This window comes from Arachis duranensis, chromosome 4 (genome assembly GCF_000817695.3).
Source record: "Arachis duranensis cultivar V14167 chromosome 4, aradu.V14167.gnm2.J7QH, whole genome shotgun sequence".
Taxonomy (NCBI): domain Eukaryota; kingdom Viridiplantae; phylum Streptophyta; class Magnoliopsida; order Fabales; family Fabaceae; genus Arachis; species Arachis duranensis.
In genome coordinates, this window is record NC_029775.3 from 93,255,752 (window position 1) to 93,268,534 (window position 12,783).

General features: G+C 34.3%; 1 protein-coding gene across 1 annotated transcript; it reads right to left on the bottom strand.

Moving 5' to 3' along the window:
• Positions 1 to 3,071: 3,071 nt before the first annotated feature.
• On the bottom strand, positions 3,072 to 4,444 carry LOC107484918 (uncharacterized). Its single transcript, XM_016105472.3, has 2 exons — positions 3,877 to 4,444; positions 3,072 to 3,352 (listed from the first exon to the last, which is right to left on the bottom strand). Exons 1-2 carry the CDS (start codon positions 4,442 to 4,444, stop codon positions 3,072 to 3,074), a joined length of 849 nt encoding a protein of 282 aa, XP_015960958.3.
• Positions 4,445 to 12,783: the final 8,339 nt, after the last annotated feature.

The window sequence follows — 12,783 nt, forward strand, 5'->3', positions numbered from 1 at the left end:
TCCAAGCCTAGCGCCTTTGTGTATGGGAGTACCCAAAATGGGTTGGCGCCCAACCATCAGGGGGTAGCACCCAGTACCACCCAACTCCAACATACTGGGCGCCTAGCGCCCAAATTTGGAGTCCGGCTTCAACGTGAATTTCTAACTACCAGTGGCCTAGAATTCCTCAAAGCCCAGCGCTAGTGGACCAAGCCCAGCGCCAAGATCATAGTCCACTCTTAGAAAGTTCTAAATTCAACCGAAGATTTAAGATTTAAATGATTAATTAGCATTAACTCATTATATAAAGATAAGATTTGGTTGTTAGCATTTAGTTTAGATTGATTTGAATTATTATTTTGAATTTGAATAAGTTGTTATCTTATCCTTCGGAGATAAAAAGATAAGATTAATTTTTGAATTTCAATATTTAGGAAGCTAGAATATCAATAAGTGAAAAAAATTCATAGAGAGAAATCATCAACGGATCATCAAACAATAACTGAATCCATCCAACATCTTATTAGTCTTGGGTTACTTTCTTTTCTAGCACGAGTAACTAAATTTTCTCTTGTCAAAGGTTAGGAGCTCTATTTGATTTTATGGTTTAGTAATGTCAGTATTTTTTTAGAAAAAAAGACATATAGGTCCCTAACTTTTTAAATTTTTGACAAATACATCCCTGACAAAATTTAAATACAAAAAAGTCCCTGACTTTAACAAACGGAGGACAATTTAGTCCTTCCGTCTATTTACCTCTCATACACCAAACGGAACTGGCTGACGTGGCTGAAACGGTGTCCAGGTGTCCGTTACGGTGCCACATTGGAAGGGAAATAAAGTTCGAAGAACAAATAAGTCCTTGACGTCATTTTACAAATAAAGTTCGAAGGACAAATAGGTCCTTGAGAATTTTTTTTTCAAAATTAATAAACTCCTTTCCTAAATTCTCTCATTTACCTCTCTCCATTTTTATATTTTTCTCTACTATTTTTACTCTATATATAATTATATTTTATATTAGTAATTTGACAAATCAAAATATGTCATTTGATATTTTTTTACAATTAAAATATTTTAAATGTAAAAATATACACATTAAATTATTTTAAATTTTAGATAACGAATGTTAAAATTAATTATTAATAAAAAATTAGATTTTTTTTATATAAAAATAATAACTAAAAATCTTATTATTTAATTTTTTATCTGCGGATATCTTGATCTTCTTAGTCAGAAACGTTTGTCAACTTACGACTTTTTTGTAAAAGTAATTTGATTTTATAAATCTTTTGTGTCATGCATAATTTATACTGTTAGAACAAAGTGAACTATAATTTAAAAAAAATTATTCTTCGTAATGTTATTATGCATAAAAATACTAATTCTAATATAATACACAAATGTACTAATGCTAACTTAATACACGAATGATGCACAAATGAACTAATGCTAACTTGATGCATAAATGAACTGATGCTAACTAATGCTACTAGTATGATGAAAAATAAACTAACAAATTCTAATATGATACACAAATGCACTAAAACTGAACTAATGCAATTTAAGAAAAAAAAAGTAGAAGTAGAACAAGCCTAATTTCTGCAATTTTAATACAAATAATTTAAATTGCAGAATACAACAATTTAACTAGATTTCAAAATACAAGCATAATTTTATAAACTAAATGCTCATAATAGAAACATAATAGAAGCATAATGAAAAAAAAATTCTCAAGGACCTATTTGTCCTTCGAACTTTATTTGCAAAATGACGTCAAGGACTTATTTGTCCTTCGAACTTTATTCCCCTTCCAGCATGGCACCATAACGGACATCTGGACACCGTTTCAGCCACGTCAGCCAGTTCCGTTTGGTGTATGAGAGGCAAATAGACGGAAGGACTAAATTGTCCTCCGTTTGTTAAAGTTACGGACTTTTTTGTATTTAAATTTTGTCAGGGATGTATTTGTCAAAAGTTTAAAGAGTCAGGGACCTATCTGTCTTTTTCCCATTTTTTTATTTTGATTTATGTTTTTTTTTTACTTTTTCAAGATTAGGTCTCGTTCTTCATCTTTAATAGTTAGAAGTATTAGAAAATATTCTAATTCTGTCTTGAATTCTGTTATTATTTTAAAAAAATTTATATCGGAATTAGCTTGAGACTATTTCTCAGGATTTTCAACTTGACTAGAAATAGTATTTTAAAAGTTGTGTGTCTTTAAATCGAAACAGTGATTAACCTCTTCTCTTAATTAGTTGATCAAGAAATTGACAATTAATTAAGTTAAGAAAAATTAAATCGTCAAAGAATTGGAATTTGACTATAAATAATTTGTTGTAAAAAGATTTTTGCATAAGTCAAATTAGGAAAACATAAGCATTACTTTTTCTAAAAGTTAAACATTTCCGAATCCTTTAATATCTCACTCATTAATTATTTTTCCAAATCCATAAGCTTTCTCTCGTTTAATTTCAGCACACTTTTTCACTGTTCTTTGCTTTTACTTCAAGATTCACAATTTCCTTACCAAGATTTGATTGATTTAATTAGAAATTCAATTAGACATTGTTTGATTTAATTTGTTAATCCACGTGAAAATAATATCCATTTACTGTGATATTTCTTAGAGTGATTTGGTACACTTACCGATTACAAATGTATCAATTTTGGCTCATCAATTACCATGAGACTATGAGAGTCTAATGAAGATTTTGAAAGTTGGTGGGATAGTTGTCTATTATAACACATTAACACTCTCCGGAGAATGCATGAAAACAAGGTTCCAGAATCTTATAGACCGGGCGGGCAATAGACGAGTCGTGGCCGATTCTTGAGTCCAGATTTCGCCTGCTCCGTTATGGGACGGCATCACCATATGCAAGTGTATCATGTGAAAAAGTCTAGTGATGCCAAAGTTTAAATGTGTGGTTTAGTTCAGTTTGTGGTAATAAAAATAAAATAAAGAAGGCAGACTGTTACTAGTAAAATTCTAAATCTTAAACTCTAAATTGTAGTCCTGTCTTTCATCATCATGTTAAAGTAATTAAATTTATCTTTTTTGTTACACATTATCTGATTAGAATTCTCAACTAGAATGTTTCTACAAGTTCATTCACAATTTCATGTAGCAAAGAGTTAAAAATGTGATGCTCATACACCAAACAAATCTCCTCAAACCTTTTAGTCTCACATATACCCTTTTGTGTGAAATGTAACTCTTTCATATCATTTTCAATTAAGTTGCAAATCTTCATCTCTAATTCTGAGAAGTAGCCTTTGTTCTTCATTGCTCTATCTTCAATTTCATCAGCCAGCAACTTTTTCTCTGAAGATTCCCATATTGTTGGTGACATTAAGGGGTTTGAATAATCTACAAAAATTATTATTTGTTTGAGTAACATGGAGTAATGTAAACAGCAATAAAATTTGAAGTATTGTTAAGGAAGTAAAGGGTTTTTTTTACTTCCCTTTTTTAATTTTTAAAATATCCATAATTAATTTTTATCACAAACAATTTGATAAACTATAATTTTTTAGGTCAGAATAGCATTTTTTTATTGAATAATGGTAAAATAAATGTTTAAAATAAGAGTTTTACTAAAATTTAAATATGATAAAAACGAATTTTGACACGAAATACGATAATATAAGCATTCAAAATTTTTTATATATATAAATAAATAAAACTTAAATTCGCTACAAATCTAAACAAAAATATAAAACTATTACTTAGATCTGGTCTAAATCTAAATTACCTAAACTAAATAACAAAGTTACCACTTACCACACAACATATAATAAACCCTGAATCCATACTAACACAAATCAATTACAAAAGCAGAGGAAATGTCAATCAAATCAGAACTACAAAAACAGATTTAATTTTAAACATACCTAGAAAATCAGGTCCATAGAGGTATTTATAGTCATTGATGTCTAGGACTGAAACTGGGCTATATTCACTCTCTATCTTCTTTAGTGACCATTGCTTTCTCATATTTTTCATTTGCTTTAATTCAAAGAGTTCTTCAATCTGCTTATTTTTCAATTTAGTGCTTGACCATGACCCACAATCACTCTTTCTGTAAATGCAATTGGCATCTTTGTAACTTCTTCTAACCTTTGAAGAACAACCATTTTTTACAATTCTAGGCTCATTTTTCAGCTTGCAAAATTTCCTGCTCTTCTTTTCATCATTACTATCTCCTCTTCCACTATCCCAACACAGCACAAGAACTTCGCGGCGGTTCTTGTGCCGAAATAATTCAGAAACCTCCCTGAATGAAGCCGAGATTTTCGCTCGACGATGGTTGGATTGGCTTGCATTATCAAACTCCAACATGTAATCCACAAATTCAGAATCTGGGATGGTTTTTTTAAATTCCAAGTTGGAATTACTTGGCATTGAATCTAACCCCATCAACCTTGCTATCACTCCTGGTGTAGAAGCTGCATTAGCCATTGCACTCTTATTTTTTGGATGCACTTTTTGTGTTTCATATGATTCTATGATTTGATCAGAAAAGTTTCCTTTTCCATCACAAAGAAGGGTGTGTAACAAACCAGAGAAACAACAATGTTTTGCATTTGATGGTTGAGACATAATAATCAAATCTTATTGAAAGTGCAGTGGCAATGTGGAGTGTGGAGAAGACTCAATTGTCACTGAAAATGGTTGGGGAAAAAAGTATAAATAGGAACATAGGTATGAAAAGGGTGGTTGAGTTCACATTAAATTTAAGCTTGAACTTGGTGTATGATACATAATCTATTTTAGAACTTAGAAGTGATTATTTTATTTTATTACTCTAAATTAATTGTGTTACCGAAAATGATAACGTCACTAGATATGACATAGTCATATATCGTGGAAGAATAAAATAGACATTGTAATGATTTATTCCTACGTATATGTATTTTACAAAGCAAGAAGAACAAGAATTGAACTTCATGTATTAAATTAAAATGTGCTACTAATTCTATGTACCAATACATGTATGTATCTGAATGATGTTTAATTTCTGCTTTGGCATCTTGAGACAGTTGCCGAAGTTGCTGACTTTTCTAAACACAAAGATGAAAGCGTATGTTGTGTTCCTAAAAGAATATAAATGGTTCTATTCATCTTAAGAACTGCACCGACTTTGTTGACTCATGATGGAAATTTCTAAGCCTAACCTTGCATTATTATTATTTATTAATTAAGATGATGGGTCCTGGAAATTGGAAACTGGATAGTTGATTCATAAATCATGTATTGACTAAGAACTAATTACTTTATCAAACCATTATTCATAAATCTGCAGCAATTTTATACTTTTTTTGGAAAGAAAAATTACAATAGTTATTAGGAAAATTAAGAATTTAGTAATTCTAAGTTTAAAGTTTAAACAAAAATGAAATAGAGAAAGATTAAAGAAATGTTTGACCATTATCCTGATTCGATTATACACGGTTCATTCATTCCCAAATTACTTGGAATGAATTTTTTTTTTTACTAAATTGAGTTCGGCTTATGAGGATTTTAAACAATGTTTTTAGCTAATTGTCAAGTAGATTATTATTATATAACTACAAAGACAGCTTTTATATAACAATCTCCACCTTTTGTAAATTTATTATTAATTTGTTATTCTTTTTAAATTACTTATTATATACTATTATTTCTGTCACGGTGACATTTTTTTTTACCACGCAAACATCATTAAAAAAATACAAAGAAGAAAAGGACGACACCGTAGCAAAACAGTGATATAAAGTTAAATAGTTTGAAAAAAATTGTCAATTTAATAATAAGTTTATAAAAAGATGACAAACTGGTATAATTAAACCATTGCCAACTTAAATCGTTGTATAATAAAAATCTTAACAATTCTAACTTTGTTTAAAAAAAATAATAATTTCCACAATCTAAAGTAAAAAAAGAAAATTCAACGAAAGAGACTATTAAAACTTATAAGGACGACATATGACATTACAATTTTCCTTTTCTCTTGATCATTTCAAAATCCTTGACATTTTTGTAGAAGAGACCCACTCAAATACTAAAAAGATGGTTTGTTAACAACTATATATTCTTGTTTAGTAATAAGTCTTTGATTCAACAAGTGATATAAGAATAAAGTAAAACTGAGACAGAAAGTGTTGGTTTTACTTTCAATTTTCAACGACCATGTTTTGAATATTATAATAGAATTGGAATAAGTATTTTAAAGGAGAAAAGTGATTGAAAGTATCTCTACCGGAAAATTGGCGATGGTCAACCTATGTACATTTCTTTTGTTAATAAATTGGATAATTTTTAATTTTAGGTATCTTAATAGATTGAACAGCTTCCAATCATAGATACATAACACACTCACACATTTATCAAAATTTTTCCTCAATTGCAATCTCTAGAATTTGAACCTTAAACCTTTGGGATGAGGAGGAAAAGATATAGCATGTGAGCTACGGCTACCTTAACAATTAACATACCATACGACCCGTATGGTTAGGCGAAAGAGGGTTGCGCACAAAATAAAAGAAAAGAAAAGAAAAAATAGTATAATTTATAAATGGGCTTTGAGAGAATAGTGTAGTTTTTGGACGTCGTAGTTTCTGAATTCTAGTTGGATGGTCTTCTGTTGGAACGTTGCTATACTTTTTTGGACGCAGATTTGGTAAGCCCAAAGCACAAGAAGCCATTTGGCTGATCTGTGTGCACTTTTAATGAGATCTGTTTGATCTTTTGTGTTTTTTAATTCAACCGTGGAGATCATCCTGAATCTAGTTTTATTTGATTGACTAGTTAATGTCCTTTGCAGCCTCTTTTGTATTAGTGGGGTAACTTTAGAAATATTAGTTTTTGATGGTTATTATTATTAGATCTGAATTGTTTGTGGGTTTAATAGGAAAAAAATAGCAATCGAATAGGTTAAAATTTATTCAAGTTAAGTATCCTATTATTAAATGTTAGTTAAATGACAATGAACAGTGGCAGCTCAATGAAATCACAAAAATTAGTGGCAGCTCAATGTTGGTGGACAACGGTCATCGGAGTTTGGCCAGGAAATGAGATAGGCTTCATATGTTCTTCCTCGCACACAAGAAATGCATCAAAGGAGCACCTGTGGACTAGTTTGACGGTAGGTAGTACGAGTTGGTTGTGTCATCGCTGGAATTGGACTCGATCCCCATGAAAGAAGAGGAGTGATGGTTCAGGTATAGGATTTGCTCGGCCAGAAGGGATTGAAGAAGAAGGATCCAAGCGTCTTGGAGAAGCTGGGTGAGAGACTCATGAGGAGAGGGAGAAGAGGTTTCGGGTCAGACGGGGCATCTTGACACATAGCTGGTTGGGTTTGGTTTCAGCCAATACCAATGTGACAAAAATAATGTGTATACTTTTCGGCGAATTTTAGCCTGCACCTGGCAGGAAAAGGTGAAGTATTCACCTCTCACTGCTGACACAGGTAAGTGTGTAGGTGTCTTGTTATTTGATAAATTTCAGAGTGACCATTAGACTATTAGTATATTGTTTAATGAGATAGATAAAAAATATTAATTACAACGTTGTCCTTTGTTGAACAAATGGGCATATGGAAGAAAAAAAGAAGGCACTGTATAGGTTGGGTTCGGTTATCTAGCTTTGGGCTAGTCCATTATACATGATCCTAAGAAAGAAAGAAAAGAAGGCAAAGTTGTGCTGTGCAATGCCTCATGTCTAAATGTGAAACCCATTTCTCAAACCCTAACACTGGCTAAAGTGGTTGCAATGTCTCATCTTCTTCAATGCTTGGATAATTCAGTTGACTTAAGGAGATAATTTTGAAATTTATTTTTTATTCAGTGGATGGAATTTTTGTTGGAGTTTGGATAGTTGCAGTCGTTACTTTTCTGTATTTTCCCACGGTACTTCCGCTATAATTTGATAGTAAGTATGTTAAGACATTAGTTTTAAATTCTAATGCATTTTGTTTATTAGTATGTTGTTGTTTATTAGTGCATTCTTGTTTATTATTTATAATAGATCTTTTCGGAGTGTAATTATAGTTTAGAAGTTTTTTCTTTGAAGCACGGAAAAATCATAATACTTTGCGTGTAGGTTTTAAAAGTAGAATGGTGTTAAACTGTCTTGTGGATATTTTTCTGAAAATAATGTTAAGAATGTATTTGATCCCTAGTGCAATTGGCAAATTTTTTTTGAAGAAGCTATTTGATCTTTTCACAATGTAAAATAGGTTGAAGAACTTATTTGATGTCTTCTATATAACTTGCATGATTTAAATTTTTTTAGTAAGCTATTTGATATTCAATAGTGATTGAGTATGATATACTGTTGAAAGTATTGAATAAAAAAAATTGTTGGTACTGAAAGCTAGTTTGATGTTATATATAGGCATGCTTGGATGAGGAAGTAATGGACCATTTCGAGAGTTCATTATTTTTGCAAGATGAAGATGTGCGTGTCGGCAATGATCCTATAGCATGAGAGGACATTGAGGGTTATCGTGTTTCGGAAAATTATGTTGAGAAAGTGCAAGGTGTTGATTGTAATGTCGATGAATTTTTTGGTGACACCTTCTATGACAACTGGGATGAAAGAACAGTTGACGGTATTGATGAGCTTGGGTATATGAATCTGAAAGAAATAACTGCAAGTGAGGTTAGGTTGTTACATTTTCGGTATCGGACTGTTGCATTTTCTTTCTACCAATTGTATTCAAAGATGAACGGTTTTGCTGTTAGAAAGAATAGGATTAGAAGGAATGTCAAAAACGAGGTGACACAGCAATAATTTGTTTGCTTTAGGGCCGGGTTTAGAGATCCGGGGTCTGAAAATGATTCCCATCGACGCAAATGCGAGCCGAAGCCTGAGACTAGATGCGGATGTCTAGCTGAAATGCGTGTTCATGTACATATCGAAAGCGGTAGATGGATCACTTCGTACTTTTAGGATGAGCACAACCATGACATGCTTGATGATAGATTGACCTTTATGCTTTCTAGGCATAGGAACATGAATGACGCCGCCATTGATCAAATAAATCTAATGCTAAAAGTTGGGATCAAAACACCTCAGATATATTCATCGTTTGTGTACACTGCAGGTGGATTCCAAAATGTACCCTTCCTGAAGAGAGATATGTATAACCAGATAGTGAAGCAACGGAGGGTCATAGGGGGGATGCTATGTGTTGTTTGAAGTTCTTAGAGTCAATGGCTGAGAAAAATCCAGGAATGTTTGTTTGATACCTAGCCGATGAAGAGGGTCGTTTGGTACACCTTTTTTGGTCGGATAGCTGTAGTCAACTAGACTATCATTTGTTTGGGGATGTGTTAGCATTCGATGCGACTTATTTTAAGAACAGGTACATGTGCCCATTGGATGTATTGTCTGGGGTTAATAATCATAACCAAACCATTGTGTTTGCCGCAGCGCTTGTTGCGAATAAGAAGGATGAGATATATACATGGTTGCTAAAATAATTTCTTGAGGCTATGAAGAGCAAAGCACCAGTTGTGTAATAACTGACGGGGACAAGGCCATGAAAAAAGCAATCGAATCTGTGTTTCCAAGTGCTTACTATCGATTGTGTGCATGGCATTTACTTAGAAATGCAACTTCTAATCTAAGCAATCTAACGTTCACATCTGAATTTAAGAAGTGCATGCTTTTTTATTATGAGATTTCAGAGTTCGAAGATTGGTGGGTCAAATTGGTTACGGAGCTTGGTCTTCAACATAATGAATGGGTTTGTGACTTGTATGCTAGGAGGAAAATGTGGGCAACTGCTTACATTTGCGGGCATTTCTTTGGTGGGTTTCGAACAACAGCAAGGTGTGAGGGATTGCATTCTATGCTCGGTAAATTCATGCACTCTTGACATAACTTGAGAGACTTTATTGAACAGTTCTTGCGATGCATATGTCAAATAAGGTAAAGGGAAGCACAAAGTGAGTTGGCATCTGTTGTTGGGGATTTAGTGTTGCAGAGTCCACTACATGCATTGGAAAGATCTGTTGCCAACACACTGACAAGAGAGATTTTCATGTTATTCAGGCCAATGTTGTCAAGAGCTTGTATGCTAAAGGTGTGTTCATGTACATTGACACGAAGTTGTGAGATTTATACATTGTCCTGGTCGGGAAATCCTAACAAAGAATGGAACGTGTCTCACTATCGAGACAGATGAATATTTAAGTGCTCTTGCTTCAGGATGGAATCACTTGGCATACCTTGTGATCATATCGTGGTAGTTCTAGTACATCTTGATGCGGAAGAGATACCAAAGAGTCTTCTTATAGATCTATGGTCGAAGAATGCTCGGTCAAAAGTGTGGGAATTTATGGAAAAGGGACCCTTTTGCTGGGAATCAATGAGAACATGCCGTAATTGGATGTTAAACGATCTGTGCAGGGAGATTTATGTTCTTGCATCCTTTGGTGAAGCCGAATTTAACGAGCTGAGGGATAAATTTTGCAATGAGCTACTGAATTTTAAACAGAAAAAAAGATTTCCCCCATTCGGGCATGCGGATTGGTGTGGCACAGTCATCGACACTTGAGGGATGCGTTAGGGATCCGCAAATGGCCTGCCGCACGAAGAAGCAAAAAAAGGATTCAATTAATCATCCATCGGTGAAGGGGGTTAAGAGGTGTGGTCTTTGTAGGAAGGTGGGGCTTAACCGATTATCTTGCCACTTGAATGCATACAGCCGTAGTAATAGGCATGACAATGATTAGAACTACTTAGAGAGCGACTTGTATAACGAAAGTCTTGGGCAATGGTCAGACCAGGTTTGTGGTTCTAGTTGTTTGGGTTCATTAGAGTGTTAATAATGTTCTATGAATATGATGTGATGCTTTCTTTGATTAAGTTATTGTCTGCAAGAAATGGATAATGATTTTTGAAAATTATGTGTTACTTTTTTGGATTCACATGTTCCTTATATCCTGTAAGTGATACCAATAGCTAATATGGTAAAATGCCTTCAAACTAGACATGAATTAATAAGGTGTGTTGCATTTATTGCCTTTGTTACTTGTTAAGAGGAGGAGGAGGATGACAATTTTCAAACATGCTGGAACGACTTTGGTGGTGCACAACTAACGGATGATGAAGTTCATGATGATGCGGAAATTTAATATCCGTACTTTAGTTCTCAACCCTAGGTCTCAGTTGTGCTGGTCCCTAAAGAAAGCATATTAATTGTTTGAGTAAAGGACATTTTCGTCCTTGACCTTTTTTTTCGTGGACATTTTTGTCCTCAAGCAATGGAAAATACATTAAAGCCCCTGACCCTTGAAAAACGTAGACATTTATGTCCTTCCGTTGAATTCATCCGTTTGCACTGAACGGAAAAGGTTGAACTGGCAGAGGTGGCGCTTAGGTGGCACGTAACGGAGGCCAGGTGGTATGGAGCATTTCGTAACAGGACGTATAAGCCCCTGCAGACAAAAATGACGCCGTTTTGTCTCCTCCTCCATCTGCCCTTTTCTTCTTCTTTCGTCCCTTTTCCCTTCCATTCTTCTTCCTCAGCCCCTGCCTCCATCACCGCCGCACAGCGGCGCCTCCGTCAGCCACCATCAACGCCATCGACCTCATCTTTCCTCTCTTTTCGCGTCTTCTTCCCGTTCTCACTCCCTTGCTCCCATTAGTCTCTCTCTCTTTCCAGCCTTCACCAAAGGTCAATTTGTCAAAAAATATTCCATGTATCGAGGGATAACACTGGAGGGTCCAGACAAAGAATATAAAAATAAAGCTGAAGCAAAAGATATACCTCAAAAAGTAGTTATAGTTCTCTACCACTATCTAGTTGTTGTGCTTGTACATTTGTTGCTGCCTTATCAGCTTCTTCCAAAACAAAGTTCTTCAATGAATCAACATCCTTTGAACCTGGCAATTCAAAAAACATGTAAACTTAAAATTCGATCTATTAATGCTCCCGCAAATATTGGTTAACACATGGGGTGAGAGTGCAATGGGGAATAGATAATACAGGCATTGGTGCACGAAATTGTGATCAATACTTTTCAAATAATCCATAAACTTGGTGTTCAACACCATGGCATAAACACAACTTCGCACAACTAACCAGCAAGTGTACTGGGTCGTCCAAGTAATAAACCTTACGCGAGTAAGGGTCGATCCCACAGAGATTGTTGGTATGAAGCAAGCTATGGTCACCTTGTAAATCTTAGTCATGCAAACTCAAATGGATATGGGTGATATACGAATAAAACATAAAGATAAAGATAGAGATACTTATGTAATTCATTGGTGGGAATTTCAGATAAGCGTATGAAGATGCTTGGTCCCTTCCGCCTCTCTGCTTTCCTACTGTCTTCATCCAATCCTTCTTACTCCTTAACTCTGATCTCATGGAATGGCTGGCTCGGTTGTCAGGCGAGCGCTCGGTTGTCAGTCGATCAACCATGCATCGTGTATCAGGAATCCAAGAGATATCCACCCAATCTAAGGTAGAACGGAGGTGGTTTGTCAGGCACACGTTCATAGGTAAGAATGATGATGAGTGTCACGGATCATCACATTCATCAAGTTGAAGAACAAGTGATATCTTAGAACAAGAACAAGCGAAATTGAATAGAAGAACAATAGTAATTGCATTAATACTCGAGGTACAGCAGAGCTCCACACCTTAATCTATGGTGTGTAGAAACTCCACCGTTGAAAATACATAAGAATAGGGTCTAGGCATGGCCGAAAATCCACTTCGAGTGCAGGGAGGTCAGAATCCAACAGCATCTGCAGTCCTTTTTAGTCTCTGAATCAGATTTTTGCTCAGGTCCCTCAATTTC